General features: G+C 44.1%; 1 protein-coding gene across 6 annotated transcripts in view; it reads right to left on the bottom strand.

The window, feature by feature from the left end:
• The window catches only part of LOC140188740 (kazrin-like), a 709,679-nt gene that overhangs the window by 155,178 nt on the left and 532,805 nt on the right, over positions 1 to 21,696 (bottom strand). For all 6 annotated transcript variants that reach the window (XM_072245329.1, XM_072245328.1, XM_072245332.1 and 3 more), the window contains one exon: positions 836 to 972. In XM_072245329.1, coding sequence (XP_072101430.1) covers positions 836 to 972 — 137 coding nt within the window. The remainder of the gene's footprint in view (positions 1 to 835; positions 973 to 21,696) is intronic.

Consider the following 21,696-nt stretch of genomic DNA (forward strand, 5'->3'; position numbering starts at 1 on the left):
GTTTAAGATGGTACTTATTTTATTTTAAAATTATAATTGATGTCATTGACTGACATTTCAATAATTCCCACCTTGTTTCACCAACTTGAAAGATAATTGTTATGGACTATTTCCTAACTGTCACAGTAAAGACTTTTACGTTCAACATGGCCAGGAGTGTAAAAGGAAACTTACCAATTCAGGCATACATGCTGTATCAAGTATAATTTTGGGTATAATATAGTGGACCCCATCCAGTTATTGTTCCATGGAGCACTCCCAGATGAAGTGCAGTATGGCTCAGGTGCAAAGTACAGCTGGCTTCACAATATCCACTCAAACGCTCCACCATACTGGTCTGGTGCAGCATGAGCTAGATACTGTGAAGTTCCCTTTATGTGTAACATTGTTACATTGTGTACAATTATGTAATTACACATTGCTACACAAGTTAGATACTAAGTGAAGTTTGTCTTTAATCCTCCAACAACACAGCCTCAGTTTTTGCTGCAGAAGAACATGGTGTAATTGCCACAGCTTCCTCTGTTTAATTGCCCCCCCTCTGTTTAATTGTCCCCCTCTGTTTTATTGTCCCAAACACTGCTTTCCTTTGGAGTTGTGGGTACATGCCCACTGGAAGTAGATCAGAAGTTGCTTTGAAATGGGTTTGTTCGGTGATCAGTGGAGAGAGAGATGATGTTTACAAAGGCCATTTGGAGTGTCGTGAAAGGCCAGAGTCCCAACCTAGTGTGTAAACAGCCCCAGCCACTCCCAGCAATGAGCATCTCCGAACCTCTCATCTAATTATCCCCCCTTTCCCCTGATCCCTTGAAATTCCGGCAGTATTTTTTTTTACCTTTCTGTGTTGCTCGTAATTCCTTATAAAATCCCGCAGCTGCTCCTCCCGGCTCTCCAGCGTGGCGTACAGTTGTTGCATTTGGTTCACCAGGTCGGCCTTTTCTGCTTTTAATCGCTTACGGTCTGTCTTCATGGCTTCGGGGGGAGAAGAGGAGGGTAATCAGCTTTGATCAGTACATGAACGATGACTGCTCTGGCCTGCTAGGAACGCTGCTCTTCCGTCTACTGACAGAGGACACCGTGCAACACAAACAAAATGCTGGAGGTAGTCAGCATCCGCGGAAAGGAATAAATAGTCGACGTTCTGGGCCCAGACCCTTCATCAGGACTGGAAAGAAAGTTGGAAGAAGCTAGAAGGTGGGGGAGGGGAGGAAGTAGAAACTAGAAGGTGATAGGTGAAGCCAGGTGGGTGACGTGAGGAGCTGGAAAAGGTAAAAGGCTGCAAAAGAGGGACAATGGGAAAAAAAGAAATGATGAGGGATACCGGGTGGGGAGGGGCACGATAGGTGGGTGAGGAGACATGAAGAGGTAGGAGATGGAACCAGATAGGTGAATGAAAGAAGAGGAAAAAGGGAGGCTGAAAATACCTATTTTCTAACTTACGGTAATGTTTCCCCTTTCTCCTTCACACTGCAGAACCTCGTGTTACTAGTGGCTATATATTCAGTTTTGAAGTTCCTATGCTGCCCTACTCTGACTTCCTTTCCCCTTTAAAACGCTGCTTAATCCCGACCACTTGGACCAGCCTCTGAGTGGATGAAATGCAAAGCTGGGAGGTGATAGGTGGAAGAGGTAAAGGTCAGAAAGGAAATTGAACTTGAAGGGAGAGGATAGTGGACCATGGAACAAAGGGAAAGAGGTGGAGGACCAGACGGAGGCGATAGGCAGGTCATGAGGGTGGGAAGAGGGGATGAAAGGGCCACCAGAGTGAGGGAACACAAAGGGGGGGGGTGGAACTGAAGGAAGGCAGAAAAATGGCATCAGGTTGGAGGCTACCCTTACTGAATGAGCTGCTCTTCCAATGTGTTCAGCCTCATCATAGCAGTAAGGGAAGCCATGGACAGACATAATGGTTTGGGAACGGGAAGTCAAACTAAAATCAGTTGCCATTGGGAGGTTGCTGAGGTGGATGGAGCAAAGGTGCCTGACAAAGCGGATCCCCAGTCTGTGTTGGGTCTAATGCCTTAAATCAGTTAAGGAAAGTCTTCTGAAGTGCCTCCGAGTGAAAAGTGTGGCCCAATTACAAGTAGACGTCACTTTATAACCGTACAACCATATAACAATTACAGCACGGAAACAGGCCATCTCGGCCCTTCTAGTCCGTTCCGAACTCTTACCCTACCCTATTCCCACCGATCTGCACTCAGCCCATAACCCTCCATTCCTTTCCTGTCCATATATCTACCCAATTTAACTTTATTAGCAGTCTGCAAGGAAACCGGTTGATCATTCTGTAGCGTGGGAGAAGACGCAGAGAGCAAGAAAACAAGGAATAAAATAATTAGTTTGGTTACATGTGAGTGTAAGTCTGGTCTGAGGATACCTGGTTTGCATCCAATCCAACTTTTTTTTACTTCAATGGATTTGAAAAATAGGGCAAGTTCTAAATCAGGTGCATGACTCACAAACTGCCACGTTCTTGTTGGACAGGTTAGGTTACTTGTGTTATGCGTACACAGAGCACTCAACACTTCTGAATTCCAGCAGCTGTAGTACCAGAGGTTTACAGTGCAAGATAACTGTCAGCAGCCTGCCTGGGCTGCCTTGCTGCCAGAACAAATCAAACGAAATCCTAAACTATCAGACACCACTTGAAACAGCACCGTGGGCCACCCTCGTGCTGCTGGTGAAATGCATGTAGAAGCAAGAGTGTCAAAGGAGGTTCACAGATCAGTACTGTCAGAGTTCCCTGTGTGAGGCTCCTGCTGAAGCTGACATTGCCGATTTCAGCTGGGCATCCCCTTCCTGACGTGTTGCAAACTGGCACACTGCAGGTGCGATATCTGCCAGCAAGTCTGAATTCCATCTGCAGCAGAGTGTTGTCAAAGAATGAATGTGATGTACAGTGAGGTTAAAGGGTGCGAGAGGTGTGGGTCAGATAAGCAGTGCCTGAAAAAGACTCGCCCTTTGTGTAAGGGAGCTACGGGCAGGATCCAGGCATAAGTTGCAAGGGAGGCATCAGAGTGCAGTCTAATGAATGCCTTCTTACTTGTGGCTATATGCTGAGGCAGCAGTGAGCAGGGAGCTGTGGCAGAGATCTGCAGCAGCCTGAGCAACCCTGACGCAGGTAAGCCAAGGGCACAGATACCACAGCAAGAATAAAGCAAAGATAAGGAAATGTAACTGGAAGCCGGCCTTTTAAATAGCAAGGCTTCGAGGAAACAGGAAGTCAAATCTGGCTGTTCTTGGGAGTTAATAAATATTTTTCTAGTCAGGCTGAAAGTCATTGCAGCTGAATGTGTTTTTTTTTGACATATTTGAAAGGATATAGCGGGGGAATGAAAATATTACTGAAAGATGAGGAAGCAAATTTCCTGACAGGCGCTTAGGCACACAGAATTACTCAGCTCCAGATTAACCTGATTTTCATCTGCACAGAATTATTTTTTTTAAATTGTGTGAACGAACTGCTTATTCAAATTCTATATCCCTGGCTGCTCCCTTCCCACCGCCTTGTAACTGTGTTCTTTTCAATTTCAAGTACTCGATCAACATTTTTCCCTGAAAGGTGGAATGAACAGGTAGCTCTCTGCGAAAGTACTTTTGAACTGATAGATGGACAAAGGATCGGGGAAAGCTGCTTTGAGTGCTGTCACCTTACCCTAAATTAGAACAGCTAGATCAGTTAATATCAGCAGCTTGAAGGAAACAAAAATGACGTGAAAACAGGGATTTTAATTCAATAAATGGTTTTGAAGCTGCATGTCACATTCTTTTGTAGCTAGCCAAGAAAACTGCCCTAGATATATGCGCTTAATCGCTTATCCACTTCCGTTGTCAAAAAGCACCCAGCTCCTGACTTGTTGTCACCTGCTTTACACTGTCACACCATGTTAAGATCCATCCGTCTGTGCAGTTAAATTGAAGCTGTCTGCAAAATTTCTCTTTTGGCTGGTCAAGTTCATGGCTCCCAGATACAGACAGTCCTAATGCCTAGCTCATCTTCGGAGCTCAGTTCGTCTGTACTGCTCAGGGTCCCGGACCCGTCTGGTTCATTAAAAACATTTGCAGCATATGGTTTCCTGTGCACCAGATGATTCAAAGCATGTGATTCTGTAGCGGAGGCAGGCTGGAGGGTATATGGGAGGGAGAGGTGGGAATGAGAGAGGGGAAGGGAGGTAGTGCAGAGACCCAATCATCTACACATTTCTCTTTCATGCAAAAGCTTGGAGGGACTTAGCTGCACGATTCTTGCACATTTGATTCTACAGAGTGTGGACAGTTACTCCCCATCTGCCCTACAACACTCATAACTGCTGGGAAGTGAAAGCAAGCTGACAGGTTGACAGGCAGCTGAGATGTTTGCGCTGCTAAGGCGATAGCTTTCCATTTACTATTCAGTGAGCGTCACTGCATAAACAGAGAGGCCTGTCACAGGGTCACTGGCGATCCCTGCTCCACACCAGATGACAGCATCAGAATGACAAGGGAATCCCAGTGGGACTCTGATAGTCACGGCGGGGAAGAGGAGACCAGTAGCCATGGGGAGCATCCACACAAGAAAAGATTATCCATTCCACCCTTTAGTCTACCTTTAAAATCAGAATCCTTACATTAAAGGAGCGGTCCGTGTGCGCGCGCACACTTCTCCCTGCAAGCCACGCTAACAGAGAACTTTTTCTCAAGCTGCCCACTTCTCACGAGGCCAGGACAGGGAAGCATCAGCCCCCTGGGGGTAAAAGGTCGGGGGGGGGGAGGAAACAAGGGACCCTCAGCCTCTGAGGTTAACCAGATGTCAGCTCACTAGCCAGGAAACGTCTCAGTGATCTGAGGTCAAGCTGCCAACATTAAACACTTTTCTGCCCCATGAAAATGAAACGCTCCAAAATCTTCTAGGAGCAGCATTGCCTCAAATATAAAAATACTGTATTCACTTATTGGTTAACAAGTCCATCGTTCCCACTATTTTTTTTTACACAGTTGCGTGAACCAACCATTGCTCCGAACAGGAAATTTTTACACAGCCTGAAAACTGCGCGGCAGCAAAGGCTATGTGCATGGGAGCATTTCGGTTACTGTGCGGCCACAGGAGGGAACAGTGAACAAGGCCCAAGAGAGTAGAATGGTCAGAATTTATCCAATTCATTTTGTTTTATAGATGCACAACCTATCATACTGCTGCTTTAGCAGTGCACCTACCATTATAGTATCAAGCATAGTGAAGACTTCAATAAATTACCTCAGTGCACAGTGGCAAACCTGAACGGGTAATACTTGGCCCTAGTGTCATATTGTTTAACAAATAACCACCATTACTGTTCTAACAGTGATAAGTCTGTATCCTCCAGTGTTTATATCACTGTTTTTTTATACAAGTGACCGATGTGTTGAGACTTATTTTGTTCAGCTGAATTTGAACTCACCAAACTCAAGTCTGGGTGACTACAGCAGGGACATTGTTCAAGAATGACTGGAATGCTCAGTGTATCTTTGTGGCATTTTCTGTACAGTTAATAAAATGAATGTCAAATTGCAAACTATTGTTATAGTCCCAGCCGAAATTAACATTTCTGCCTCGTGAAGCTGTACAGGCGTCCAGACTTATAACTGTACAGTGGGTACTTTGCACACTTCACGTGCGAACAATGCACTCAACCGTTACACAACTAAAGCAGTGTGCAATTGACAGAGCCAAGTCGTAGAGTCATGTAGTAACCCAGCACAGAAATGTCGTTCTGGGTTACACTGGGACATGGAAAGGGATGCAAAGCTGGCCCGAGACAAGCTTGATAGAGATCAATCTGGAAAGTGTGAAATGCTTCACTTTGGAAGATCAAACGTGAAGGCAGAATAGAGGGTTAATGGCCGGATTCTTCACCGGGTGGAGGATCAGAGGGATCTTGGGCTCCACGATTAGAGATTCCTCAAGGTTGCCGTGCAAGTTGATAGGGTGTGTTGGCTTTTGTTAGTCAGGGGATTGAGATCAAGGGCAGTGAGATAATGCTGCAACTCTATAAAGCCTTGGTTAGACCACACTTGGAATATTGTGTTCGATACTGGTCGCCACAGTACAGGAAGGATGTGGAAAGTCTAGAGAGGGTGAGGAGGAGATTTATCAAGATTATACCTGGATTTGAAAGCATGCCTCATGAGGATGGTTGAGCTAGATAGAGACATAATGGATATTTAAGAGACTCTTAGATAGGCACATGGATGGAAGAAAAATGGAGGGCCATGTTTGAGGGAAGGATTCGATTAATATTGGAGCAGGTTGAAGAATCAGCACAACATACAGCATGTCTGTACTGTTCTATGTCCTAAACAGACCCTTTGGTCCAATTGTGTATGCTGACCAAAAATGCTTGTTTAACCTAGTCCCATTTACCTTCATTTAGCCAAAACCCCTCTAAACCTATCCTATCTACATAAGTGTCCTTTAAATGCTTAAAATCAGAATCAGGTTTATTATCACTATGTTCTGAAATTTGTTGTTTTGCAGCAGTAGGGCAGTGCAATACATTAAAAATATGATAAGTTACAACAAGAGATGTATACAAAATAAATAATTAGTGAAAATATGGAGCAAAATAGCGAGGTAGTGTTCATGGTCTGTGGACCATTCAGAAACATGGTGGCAGTGAGGAAGTAGCTGTTCCTAAAACATTGAGTGTGTGTCCGCAGGTTCCTGTACCTCCTCCCTGATGGCAGTAACAAGAAGATGACATGTCTTGGGTATTGAGGGTCTTTAATGATCGATGCCACTGCCTTTTGAAGATGTTCTTGATGGAGGGATGACTCAACTAGCCAACCTCTCTTACTCCTGTACGCCTCCTAGTCACCATCTGAAATTCTACCAACAATTCTCAAATTTATAGATGCCATTTGAACTGTGCCTAGCTACACAGTCATGAGTGTGGAGAGAGTCACTGTACTTATTATGGTTATTGTATTGCCCCCAGTGGCAATCTATTAGCTGGAAAAATAGGATGATGCAGAAGTCTTCAGCACATATATATAACTAGGGTGACTAAGGCTTTTGCACAGTACTGTATTCGTCAACATGGAGCAACGTATTCTCTATTATTTTAGTACCAGTCTAAATGCCCCTTAAATGTCACTGTATCTGAATTGATCATCTCCCCAGTATTGCATTCCCGATATCAACCACACTGTGCTAAAAAAAAAAAAGCCCCTTTCGAACTCCTACCTCTCACTATAAATCTATGGTATTTGATATCCATACCAATGGTAAAAGATTTTGACTAGCTACTCATCTATGCCTCTCATAATATTATATACTTCCTCCCCTCCTTTGCTCCAGGGAAAACAAGACCAGGTTATCCATTCTCTCCCCATATCTGAAGTTCTCCAACTTAGGCACCACTCTGGTAACTCTCCTCTGCACTCTCTCCAGTACAATCACATCCTTCGTTTGGAGTGGTGATCCGAACGGCACACAAATCTCCAAGTGTGGCCTAATTGGTGTTTTGTAATTATTGGTTTGCTGCCTGCCTCGTGTGTGCTGTGCCAGCAATTCTCCAGAAGCTTGACACCACCCAAAACAGAATGAGTGCCTCCCTTCCTCTCTGCTCCCCCCCCACCCGCCACTATCACCCTTCAGTCGTTCCACCACAGTTACTTGATCAGCCCCAATCTTCTAGCACTATGAAAATCAAGAGCAGTAGCTCCACGTTCCCGTCCAAGGCACACATTATCCTGAGAGAGAAAGTTTGTTGCTTGTCCTTCATTGTTCCTGGGTTCAAGTCCTGGAACACACTATTGAAGAGCACAGGGAATACCTTCACCAGAAGAACTACAACCATTAAATATGCTGGCTTGCCTCAGCTTCCTGAAGGAATGATCGAGAACTGGCAATATATACCGACTTTGTCTACACACCCAGATATTGAAAAACTGAATCCTGAACAAAAACTTTGCAATCAAATCCTCGCTATTCAATTTTCCAGCATTTCCTAGAGAGTTGTGAGTGGGTTTTCTTTTGATACTAAATACCAGCTTTTCGAAAGTTATGCTCAATAACTATTCTGAGAGAAGTTTCTTGGCAGAAGGTAGGGCACCAGGAATGTTGTATTAAAAATGAACCAAGATTGGAAATGATATACCAAGAATTAGTAGTATTAGATGGAATTATGCAAGACCCAGAGTAGCTTTACAATTCCCCTGCATAAACACAAGGGAAGGAAGAAAGATCTGGGCAGCAGATGCAATCAGGCACATGGGATTTGCATGACATGGTGATAGAGATCTGGCTCAACAAAGAACAGTGCTGGATACAATGTGCCCAGGGAAGGGGAAAGTAGAGCAGCACAGGGGAAATATTACAGTGCAATGTTTTTGAGAGAGTTACAGAATTTAATTGCTCAGGGTTAAGAAACAATCGAGGTACCATTACAGTACGTATTGTGTACTATCGACCACCAGGTATTGGGAAGGATATAGAGGAGCAATTACATTATTGAGGAGTGCAAGAACTAAAGAGTCCGGTTATTGGGGAACCCCAATTACTCCAAGATGCACTGGGGTGGTAATAGGATAAAAGGCAAAGAGGAAGAAATACTTTTTGAAACATGTTTTCAATGCAATAGGATGGAAGCGTTACTAGATCTGGTTTTGGGTAAATGAGATGGATCAAGTAAAGCAGGGGTTCCTGACCTATTTTTACACTTTGGGCCCCTACCATTAACCGTGAGGATCGTGGACCTCAGGTTGGGAACCCCTGAAGTAGAGTAAGGGTCTGCAAAACAACATTTTGGGAACAGCGGGCACTGTCCCATAAGGATTAAATACGATATTGCAACATTATTTGAGAAATATCAGTTTCAGTCAGTTGCATGTAGACACAACACAAAATGTGCAAAACAGAAATTAAACAAGAAGTGGCTTTTAATAATTTGGTTATTTCCTCAATAAGTCTAGAAAATAGTAAGTAGTTTTTAATTAGCCGATGATATGAAAGTGGCATATAACAGAAATACGTGTTTGCAGGGAATGGAGGGTTATGGATCATGTGCAGGCAAATGAGATTTTGTTGAGTTTTGCACACTAATAATGGGCTGAAGGGCGTGTTGCTGCGGCTTTTGTTCTGTGTTCTATGTGGAGGATAGAGGAGCTGGAGGTGAAGAGTACTAGTACTAAATAAATGTTTTGTATTTGCTCTTACTAAGAAAGGTGAAGTTGTAAAATCACAGAATGAGCAGTTGAGACACTGGAAGTTATATGGGTCTACCACAATCGAAGGAGAGTGTCCAAGTCTTCCACTGCCTAATAAGGGGCAGGGGTGCTTCCCTGCCAAGAATGGGTATTAGTCTCTTGCAGGAAAATGTGGGGTCCCTTGCCACAGATAATACTGAAGCATAAAAGTGTTCCAAGTTCTGATTCTATGGATAAGGTCCTCCGGTCTTCGAAGCTCCTGTCTTGATTTAGAGGAGAAAGAATCTCAGTTCAGTGGCATCTTCCAACCACAACAAAGTCTCTTTGATGTGAATGTCCCTGTGATCTAAAGGGCATTCAGATCAAATTGAAGCCTTTCCTGTCACCTACTTTATGTTGCCATGGAGATACAGCATAGTCAGCAGCTATCAATCAGTGTAATTGCGGATTTGCAGAATGAACAGCATTGACCTGATAGCAGGAACCTCATTAAATGGTCCTAACATACCAGGATATCACTGGCTCATGATATCTCTGTCACTGGTGGTCGATAATCTCCTTCTACCACTCGACATTTGAACGATGATGTAAGCAGCAATCAGTTAGGTCTCTGGACCTGCTCCTAACACTTGCTCCTCTGCCTTTGCCTGTCCAAATCAGGCTGAGCAGGTGGTATATGACAGACAATTGTGATGTGGGGTAATCAGGCACATGGACCTGAAGGAGAAAGACTCTAATTCCAACATATTGAAGAAAGCACATCTATTAGCAGAAGAGCTTCTCGTTTTCTGATCTGGCAGATCTAATGGGTTAATGGAGGACTGAAACACCAGTGTGTTCTAACTTTTGTTTTCTCTCTCCCAAAGCCAGGACTAAAGGGGCAACAACTGCTGACCACAGTGGACACATTTAGTGCAGCAACCCAAAAAGGGGCTTTACATGACTGCGACAAAAAGAGGTAGCTGATTAAGAAAGGTAAAGAAAGGGAAACCAAGCCATGGTGGGTGGGATAATTCAACTGATTGCTGACAGATATAACAAATAACATTGGCTTAAGGCTCTGATGAGTCATAGAGAGTATATTGACCAGCTGCGTCACAGACTGGTATGAAAACACCAATGCCTTTGAGAAGAAAATCCTACAAGAAGTAGTGGCTTCCAGCCCAGTACATCACGGACAAAGTCATTCCAACCATTGAGCACATCTACATGAAATGTTGTTGTAGAAAAGCAGCATCCATCATCAGGGGCCCCCACCACCCAGGCCATGCTCTCTTCTCTCTGCTGCCATCAGGTAGAAGGTACAAGAGCCTCGGGACTCGCACCACCCCATTCAAGAACAGTTACTACCCCTCCACCATCAGGCTCCTGAAAAAAGGGGGATAACTATGATCAGCTTCACTTGCCTCATCATCGACAAGTTCCCACAACCAAGGAACTCACTTTCATGGATTCTTTATCTCATGTTCTCGTTATTTATTGTTATTAATTTATACTTGCAATTGCAAAGTTTGTTGCAATTGCACTCTGGCTGATCTTACATTGATCCTGTTATAGTTACTATCCTATAGATTTGTTGAGTATGCCCACAGGAAAATGAATCTTAGGATTGTACATGATGGCATATATGTGCTTTGATAATAATTTACTTTGAACTTTGATGTCAAACAGAAGTACTGAGGAGAATGAGTGGAAACATTGCAAAGAAGGGGCTGGCCATCACTATTTAAGGTCTGAAGAAACAAGTACAAGGATTCTCCCTTCAATTTCCGTCATGAACAAACTAGCTGAACTCTTTTGATTAATTGTAAACAGAGAGTGACTCAAGATGGATAAGTGGTTCTTTGTTTTCCTCATTTTTCATGATAACAGACTATATCACTGCACAAGTCAAGATGGCAGCTTCCACAGCAAACTTCTCACAAGGGGTCCTTATCTAGGGACAGTGAGCTTGCTGGCAAATTTCTCTGCCTCATTAGGATGATCTTAACCTTGAGTATTCTTGCACTATGACCTTTTCCCTGGCTTTGTGCCAACTCTGTGATCTGGAAAAGGTCTGCAGCACTGAACCAAAGGCCCGCATCCTATCCCCTCACTTAACAATGCCACCTATATGGGCCTGGTGGTTGCTGGTTGTACTTTTGCACATTCCTAGTCTGTACAGTCTCAGCCAAGGCAGCCGTTGAAGCAATTATTGGCCTCAGAGCTATTGGGCTAAGGAGGAAAGCAGATTGTTAATAGTCGGTGCTCTTCTGCTGCTTTGCTCCCTTCAGGTGTGCATACAGATTTCGACGGAGGACAAAATATGTGCAGTTTGGACACTCAGTTCATATGCACATGGAATTCAGTCACATGTGTGGCTCTTGAGCCACAGGAGGTTCACCTCTAATCTCTTCCTTCACCATCCAAGTGGGTAACGGAGCCAATGAAGAGCAGAAGCTTAAAGCCTGACTGATTTTAACCTTCTCCATGCAGCACCTGCAGTCTGATTTCTGCATCTCTGTTGAGGTACACAGGCCTGTACTGTACTCTAAGGACTTAAGGGGCTGGCCCAGATCAAGTGATGGTCTCTGGATCTTCACAGAACCTCACTAAATTAAGAAGGGCTTAAGATATCACTCCATAACTTTGATGAAACAGTCTTCACGTGTACCTGACACTTAAGCTTCATACTGCACCTTTCCTGAAATAAAAATGTCAACGGCACTCAGTTTCTGTAAGAGAGTGGGCTAGATTTTACAACATTAATTCAGGTTTCAATCTGAATCTGAATCTTGGGCCAAGTTAACTGCAACAAGTCAAATTCATAGCTCTGCTGCTTGAAGGCCTTTGTAGCTTCTAACACACAAAAAAACAAAAGCTCACCTGATCGTGATTAGGAATCCATTCCAGTCTCAAAAGGATTGACAGGTCAATTGCGACCACCATGGAAAAAATCTATATGAGTGTTACTTTTAAATTGCTTTGATCGCTGTGGGGGATTTCAACCCGGCCAGAAGAAGCCTCTCAGCAACTACCACCAACATCACCTGTGGAACCAGAGGAGCCAACACTCTTGACCACTGTTACACCACCATCAGGAATGCTTAGCGTGCCATCCCACACCCACACTTTGTAAAGTCCGATCACCTGCCCATACTCCGGTTCCCAGCATACCGGCAGAGAGTAAAGACTGCAGCACCAGTGGTGAGAACAAAGAAGGTATGGTCAAGGGATGTGGAGCAGCACACACAGGACTGCTTTGATTCGGTGGATTGGACAATATTCAGGGATTCACCTTCAGGTCGGATGCCACTGACTTCATCAAAACCTGTGTGGATGAGTGTGTGCCTTCAAGAACATACCAGATGTACCCAAAACAAGAGTTGTAGATGAACCAGGAGATTTGTAGACTGCTGAAGGCAAGATCTGTGGCATTCAAGAACCATGATCCAGAGCTATACAAGAAATCCAGGTACAACCTACAGAAGGCTTTCTTAAGAGCAAAAAACACAATTCTGATTGAGGCAAGAGATGGAATCGGATGCACATCAGCTCTGGCAGGGTTTGTGGGCTTACTTCCTACCAATATCATGAATGGCAATGATACTCACTCCCAGGGGAGCTCAACACCTTTTATGCACAGTTTGAAAGGGAAAATAAAACTACATGGACACACTACAATTTGCCTATCTCCACAATAGGTCTATAGGCGATGTAGTCCCACTGGCTCTCCACTTGATCACCTGGACAATAGTAATACTTACATCAGGCTGCTGTTTATTGACTACACTTCAGCGTTCAACATAATCACACCTTCAGCTCTAATCAACAAGCTCCAAGACCTGGGCCCCTGTACCTCCATCTGTAACTGGATCCTTGACTTTCTCACCAGGAGACCACAGCCTGTGCGGATAGGAAATAAGCTCCTTGCTGACAATCAACACTGTCACATCTCAAGGATGTGTGCTCAGCCCACTGCTCTACTCTCTACACTCATGACTGTGTGGCTGGCCACAGCTCTAATGCCATCTATAAGTTTGCTTATGACACAATTATGGTTGGCAGAATCTCAAATGGTGACGAGAAGGCATACAGGAGTGAGCTATGTTAGCTAGTTGAGTGGTGTTGCGGCCACAACCTCGCTCTCAACATCAGTAAGAACAAGGAATTGATTACGGATTCCAGAAAGGGTAAACACATTGATGCAATGACAAAGAAGGCATGACAGTGGCTACATTTCGTCAGAGATTTGAGGAGAATTGGTATGTCAACAAATACACTTGCAAATTTCTACAGATGTACCATGGAGAGCATTCTAACTGGTTGCACCACTGTCTGGTATGGGGGCGCGGGGCCACTGCACAGGATTGGAAAAGGCTGCAGTAAGTTGTACACTCAGCCAGCTCCATTATGGGCACTAGCCTCCCCAGCACTGAGGACACGTTCAAAAGGTGGCATCATCATTTCGGACCCCCATCACCCAGGAGATGCCCTCTTCTCATTACTACCATCATGGAGGAGGTACAGGAAGACACACACTCAACGTTTCAGGAACGGCTTCAGAACCCATCCGCCATCAGATTTCTGAATGGAAATGAACCCATGAACACTTAGTCAGTACTTTTTCCCTCTCTTTTGCACTAATTAATTTTTTTAATATATACTTACTGTAATTTATAGTTTTCACTACTCTGTATTGCAATGTACTGCTGCCACAAAACAACAAATTTCACGACATATGCCTGTGATATTAAACCTGCTTCTGATTCTTCTAACCTCTGATTGCCTTCTCTTTGACATTGAGCCCCCTATTTCTCAAGTACTTCAATATTATGAGCTCAGGGGGCACTAGATGATCTGAGGAATGAACTTCAATTATTCACAATTCCAAGGTTTGAGAATTAGTTTCAAAAAACGGGATGCATTAATCCAGAATCTATGCTGAGTGCTGGACAAGCAAACTGAGGAAGCAAACATTCATTCCTGCACAGGGACAGGACTCATATCAACTGTCATACTGGAGCCTTTCATTAAACAGTTTTTGTGCCAAAACAAGGTCAAACACCAACCATTTGTGAAAACTGCTTTTTGCAAATTAATGAATTATCCCCTTTGTGAAAGATTTTGCCCTGGTGATTTCAAGCAGTGAGGCTATATCTTCTATTGGTGGCTTAACGGGATTGCTGGATAACACACACAAAATGCTGGTGGAGCTCAGCAGGGCGGGCAGCATCTATGAAAAAGAGTACAATATAGGCCCTTCGGCCCACAAGGTTGTGCTGAACATGTCCCTACCTTAGAAATTACTAGGCTTACCCATAAGCCCTCTATTTTACTAAGCTCCATGTACCTATCCAAATGTCTCTTAAAAGAGCCTATCATATCCGCCTCCACCACCGTTGCTGGCAGCCCATTCCACTCACTCACCACTCTTTAGTAAAAAACTTACCCCTAACATCTTCTCTGTACCTACTCCCAGCACCTTAAACCTGTACCCTCTTGTGGCAACCATTTCCGCCCTGGGAAAAAGCCTCTGACTATCCACACCATCAATGCCTCTCATCATCTTATATACCTTTATCAGGTCACCTCTCATCGTCCGTCGCTCCAAGGAGTAAAGGCCGAGTTCACTCAACCTATTCTCATAAGGCATGCTCCCCAATCCAGGCAACATCCTTGTAAATCTCCTCTGCACCCTTTTTATGCCTTCCTCATCCTTCCTGTAGTGAGGTGACCACAACTGAGCACAGTACTCCAAGTGGGGTCTGACCAGAGTCCTATATAGCTGCAACATTACCTCTCAGCTCCTAAATTCAATTCTACGATTAATGAAGGCCAATACACAGTATGCCTTCTTAACCACAGAGTCAACCTGCGCAGCTGCTTTGAGCATCCTATGGACTCGGACCCCAAGATCCCTCTGATTCTCCACACTGCCAAGAGTCTTATCATTAATACTATATTCTGCCATCATACTTGACCTACCAAAATGAACCACTTCACACTTATCTGGGTTGAACTGCATCTGCCCCTTCTCAGCCCAGTTTTGCATCCTATCAATGTCCACTGTAACCTCTGACAGCCCTCCACACTATCCACAACACATCCAACCTTTGTGTCATCAGCAAATTTACTAACCCATCCCTCCACTTCCTCATCCAGGTCATCTATAAAAATCACAAAGAGTAGGGGTCCCAGAACAGATCCCTGAGGCACTCCACTGGCGACTGATGTCCATGCAGAATATGACCTGTCCACAACCACTCTTTGCCTTCTGTGGGCAAGCCAGTTCTGGATTCACAAAGCAATGTCCCCTTGGATCCCATGCCTCCTTACTTTCTCAATAAGCCTGGTATGGGGTACCTTGTCAAATGCCTTGCTGAAATCCATATACACTACATCTACTGCTCTTCCTTCATCAATGTGTTTAGTCACATCCTCAAAAAATTCAATCAGGCTCGTAAGGCATGACCTGCCCTTGACAAAGCCATGCTGACTACTCTTAATCATATTATACCTCTCCAAATGTTCACAAATCCTGCCTCTCAGGATCTTCTCCATCAACTTACCAACCACTGAGGGAAAACTCACTGGTCTATAATTTCCTGGGCTATCTCTACTCCTTTCTTGAATAAAAGAACAACATTCGCAACCCTCCAATCCTCCGGAACCTCTCCCGTCCCCATTGATGATGCAAAGATCATCACCAGAGGCGCAGCAATCTCTTCCCTCGCCTAGCCTGGGGTACATCTCATCCGGTCCCGGCGACTTATCCAACTTGATGCTTTCCAAAAGCTCCAGCACATCCTCTTTCTTAATATCTATATGCTCAAGCTTTTCAGTCTGCTGCAAGTCATCAGAACAATCACCAAAATCGTTTTGCATAGTGAATACTGAAGTAAAGTATTCATTAAGTACCTCTGCTATTTCCTCCAGTTCCATACACACTTTCCCACTGTCACACTTGAACAGTTGAAATTTCGGGCCGAGACCCTTCAGCGGTCCTTCAAACATCGACTGCAGTCTTTTCCCATAGATGCTGCCTGGCCTGCTGAGTTCCTCTGGCATTTTGTGTGTGTTGCTCAGATCTCCAGTATCTGCAGGTTTTCTTTTGTTTATAATGGGATTTCTAGATTTTGAATAAAGGGTGGTGTTAGGAATCTACAAAATGAATTCCTGCTCAGTTGATTTTCACCCTTGATTATCTGCTGGCCCAGCACTCTTGTGACAGCTTGTAGGGATCTGTTTCCAGATCTTCATGTACTTAGGGTGGAGGTGGAAATATTTCCTTTCAGTTACAAGACAAAATCTAAATGGCAAAACAAACTAGAACGTCTTCATGCTTGCAATTTCCAATACAGAAGCCACTGCAGTACTTCCAGCGTGGGAATGTAACTGACTTGACTTTCTCCCTTCCTCCCTCGCCCAAGGCTACATTGACTAATAATATTTTACTGCAGCTTTGGCTCAAACTAGCTAACCAAGCATGTGGCCTGAATGAAACCCATGGCCTTTGGATCGTTATTCACCAACCTCCGAATAGTTTCTAAATAATTCACATACGGCTCAATTGTTTACATCTGCGGCGCATCACACACCAAATGAAGTTTTTAAATTCGACTGGAAGCAGTTGTTCGGAAAAAGTTGTGATCTAAACCTTACCATTATTTAGACTTGTTTCTAGTGCCTTTTCCTGCTGAGTCATGCCAAGGAAAACACAGCACTCCGCTATCACATCCCAGGGCAAATGAGCAGTTGTCTTTTAAATCGTGGAGCTTGGTCCATTCCTATTTTCATTCAATAGCCTAACACACAGAAAGTATCCAGTGGGTGGATGAGGCTGGGTGACCACTAGTTACGAATCAGGAACTAACTCAAGGAGCTCTAAGATTCAAACACGAGGAAATCTGCAGATGCTGGAAATTCAAGTAACACATACAAAAAATGCTGGTGAATGCAGCAGGCCAGGCAGCATCTATAGGAAGAGGTACAGTCGACGTTTTGGGCCGAGACCCTCGTGGAGCTCTAAGATTATATGTTCCACTCCCCAAGTTCTGCTGAATCTGGGTGACCACTAGTTATAAATCAGGAACTAACTCCAGGACCACAAGACTTTACGTTTCACTTCCAAGTTCAGCCCTTAGCTAGGACATGCTTCCAAGTCTTACAATCTCCGAACCTACCGTCATTAGCAAGGAACAAAGGGGATTGTGAAAGAACACTCTGGTGGCCTGGATGTGTACACTTCAATAACATTTATGAAGTTCGATACCATACAGGACAAAACAATATCCTTATCCCAGTTACCACTTTAAAACATATGCCCACTCCATCAACAATGCTGCAGTAGGTTTCATATGTATCATCTTCAAAGTTTGCTTCTTTTGGGTGTGCGTTTACTCTGTATCAACCAGCTAGATTCCTGATCCACTGCAGCTCATGCGGTCTGCAGTTGCATTGGGTTACACGGCATTAAACACAAAATGTGTCATAACTGCAAATTGAGTTATCCTGGAGACTCCCGTAATGCTGGCTGATTGATCAGAAGCCTCATCTCATTGACAAATAATTAAAAAAGGTCCCGGTGATGGTGCTGCAGGTCAAATCCAATCTGACAAGTGCTAGGAACTGTGACAAGGAGCCAGTTGGAAGACGATGTTGGGTGTCCTGCTTTTTTCCTGTGTGTCCTCTGTTCTGCCACGGTTTGCCAGCCTCATACGCACGAGATTCAAGACATGCAGCTGATGGACTAAAAATGAGCACTTCTTGAACATCTTCCTTGTAGAGACCAGTCGAGGAAAGAAAGCATGCAGATGCATGTGCTGCAGTTAATGGTCTTCATAGTGAGATGATTTGAGTACAGTTATACAGCCTTGGTGAGACCACACCACAGTATACTGTATGCGGTTTTGGTCTTCTTAACCGAAGACAAATGTTTTTGGTATGGAGGGTCTGCATCAAAAGTTCATCAGACTGATTCCTGAGTTGGAAAGACTGACATAGGAAGAAAGATTGTGCTTTTTTTTCGCTAGAGTTTAAGAAGGATGCATGAAGATTTCATAGAAATCATACCAAATTCCAAAACTGCTGGATGGACTCAATGCAGGAAGGATGTTTTTGATGCTGGGGAATCCATCTGAGGATAAGGAGAAAGCCATATAGGACTGAGATAAAGAGGAATTTCTTCACCCAAAGGGCTGTGAATCTGTGGAATTCTCTACCACAGAAAGCAGTTTAAGTTTGGTCAATACGGAGTTAGGTATAGTTCTTAAGGCTAAAAGGATTATAGATAGGAGAAGGTAGGAATAGAGTCCTGTATTTAAATGACAAGCCATGAATACATTGAATCACAGAGCTGACGCAAAGGGTATGCTTCTATTTTCTTTATTTCTATTACATCCTAGTGAGACCTCATCTGGAATCTTGTATACAGGTCCAGTTTCCCTATCCAAGGAACGATATACTTGCAATAGAACGAATGCAGTGAAGATTCATCAGACTGATTTCTGAGATGCTGCATATGTCATATGACAAGTGATTAAGGTGACTTGATCGCATTGGGACTATGGGGAGAGTTAAAGACAGGACTGGGGTAGGATAGGCATGAATGTGTTCTAGATGGTTAGCACATACTAGAAGGGCCAAAGGACCTGTTTCTTTGCTATAAAATCCAAGACTCTTTGAGTAGAAATGGCAAGTCCAAATGCTTTAGCATCTGCTCTCCATAGCCTCCCTGCAAGATCAAATCAAATCAAGTTTAATTATCATACAAACCATGCATAGATACAGCTGAAAGACAGAGCATTCCTCTGGGGCCAAGGTGCAAAACAATTAAAATAGCAAGCAAATATTCAAAAATGGCGAGTAACATAATTCAAAATATTGAGCAAAGAAGCATATTCACTTGACAAAAACCATATATAGTCCAAGATTCCAAGTGACAATGTCTGGCAATTGACTGTACAGTCTCCCGCCAGTGTACACAAGCACGCAACCCAGCCTGTCATTCTACTGCTTGAAAATAGAAGGGCAGCACCGATGAGAGGCAAAGCCCCAGCTAAGCTCAACCACGCTGCAGCGCTTCCGTGTCTCCAACCTGGTCTGCAGCAGCAGGCAAGCCCAAGGTTTGAGGCCCAGTTCTTGCTACAACCGAGGCTACACAGCTCCCATGCCGCCTGTCTCACCACCAAACAAGGGTAACAGGCCTGCGGCAATTTACATTATCACTGACCAACAGAGTCTTCGGGTTGCAAGCGAAATGTTCGAAACAATCTCCCACGGTTATACAGCACCAGCTCCGACGCTTCCGAGTAGCGGGCAGCAACATAGTCTGCAGCCAAGTCATCTTCTCTGAACCCAAACTGGCTCCTTTGCTATCCCGGCGGGCTCTTCCGATATCCTGAAAGACTCCTCCAACATCCTAACTGGCTCATCCAATATCTCAAATGGCTCCTTTGGCATCTTGGCTTGCTCCACCGCCAACACCTGTCCAGCTACTCCAATCAACGAGCAGGTGACTGATGGAGTAGGCCTGTAATTACTGATTTTCTTGGCGTAGAATTGTCTTCAGTTCGTAATGATCCGAAGATAATTCTACCCTAAGAAAAGCACATTTGGCTGGCCCCCGGAAGGCCACTACATTCGCACGCACCACCATCTTACCGGAAGACAGCCAAAAGTGCATATTTACAACTCCCCAAGCCTCATTCAACAGCAGTATCTTCTGCCCCCTCGGCAACTAACAATCCTAGGAAGTGCCACGGTCTGCTACATCTCTGGCACAGCACACGCCATCCTGATCCTAAGTACATTGCTGCTTCTTCCTTGGTGTTGGGACAAAATCCTGAAGCTGTCTACCCTAAGCATTGTGGGAGTCATTTCATTACAAGGTGTGCAGTGGTTCAAGAATGCGACAAATGGAGATGGCACTAAATACAAGTGATTCTGCAGATGCTGGATATCCAGAGCGCACACACAAAATACTGGAGGAACTCACCAACATCTATGGATCTGCATCAGCCCTTTATTCCTCTCCATAGATGCTGCCAGACCTGGATAGTACTCAATATTGGCTTGGCTTGCCATTGATGCCTTCTTCTCACACCTGAAAATGGATAATCTCCTTGGCCAGTTAAGCTAAAGGATCAGTGTGATCATTTCAGTGCATTTCCATAATTTCTAAACAGAGTTGAACTTTCCAGAGTACTGACCTGCCCTTTTAATGTGCTTCTCGGATATGCTCAGCACCACAATCAGTGATCTTAACTTTCCACATATTGACTGGCACTCCCGTACTGTAAAAGGGCTAGTTGGGATAGAGTCTGTCAAATGTGTTTAGGAAACTTTCCTTAATTAGTACATTAAGGTCTCAAGTACAATCTCAATGAAAGAGGGCTCTATTGATCTTCTATTAGGGAGTGAGACAAGGCAGGCGACAGAAGTTTGTGTAGGGGAACACTTTGCATCTGTGTATCATAATGCCATTAATTTCAAGGTTATTATGGAAAAAGATACATCTGGTTCCCGGGTTGAGATTCTAAATTGGAGGAAGGCCAACTTTGAAGGTATCAGAAAGGATTTGGCAAGTGTGGATAAGGACAGGCTGTTTTCTGGCAAAAGTGTATTTGGGACTACACTTTTGGGAGGGGACTAAAAATGAAACTTTGAGAGTACAAAACTTGTATGTGCCTGTCTGAATAAAATGTAAAGATAACAGGTTTAGGGAACCTTGGCTTTCGAGAGATATTGAGACCCCGGTTAAGAAAAAAAGGAGGGGCACAGCAGCTAAAAGTAGGTAGTACTCGAGGGGTAAGTGAACTACTTGAGGAGTATAAGAAATGCAAGAGAACACTTAAGAACAAAATCAGGAGGACTGAAAAAACAGGCATGAGGTTGCTGTAAGTCGAGGGTTACCAAGGTTTTTAATGCCATGGACCAATACTAATAAGCAAGAGGTCTGTGGACACAAGGTAGGGAACCCCTGCTCTAGGTGAAGGAGAATACTAAGGGCTTCTACAGATACGTTAAGAGCAAAAGGATTGCTAGGGACAAAATTGGTCCTCAGGACGATCAGAATGGTAATCTGTATGTGAAGCCAAAAGAGAGGGGGGAGATCTTGAAAGAATTTTTTTTCGCATCTGTATTTATTCAGGAGAGGGACACAGAGTCTATAGATGTGAGGCAAAATCGTACCGACTTCATGGGCTTTATAGAGATTACGGAAGAGGAGGTGTGTGCTGTCTTCAGGCAAGTTAGGGTGGACATATCCCTAAGGACTGACAAGGTGCTCCCTTGGACTCTGTGGGAGGCAAGTGCAGAAAATGCGGGAGCCTGAACAGAGATATTTAAATCATCCTTAGCAACAGGTGAGGTACCAGAGTCTTAGAGGATAGGTAATGTTGTTCCACTTTTTAACAAAGGCTCTAAGAATAAACTAGGAAATTATAGGCTGATGAGCCTGATATCAGTAGTGGGAAAGTTATTGGAAGGTATTCTAAGCGATTGTACATTGGAGTATCTGGATACACAGGAACTGATTAGGGAAAG

The sequence above is a fragment of the Mobula birostris genome, chromosome 27, assembly GCF_030028105.1.
Source record: "Mobula birostris isolate sMobBir1 chromosome 27, sMobBir1.hap1, whole genome shotgun sequence".
NCBI lineage: Eukaryota > Metazoa > Chordata > Chondrichthyes > Myliobatiformes > Myliobatidae > Mobula > Mobula birostris.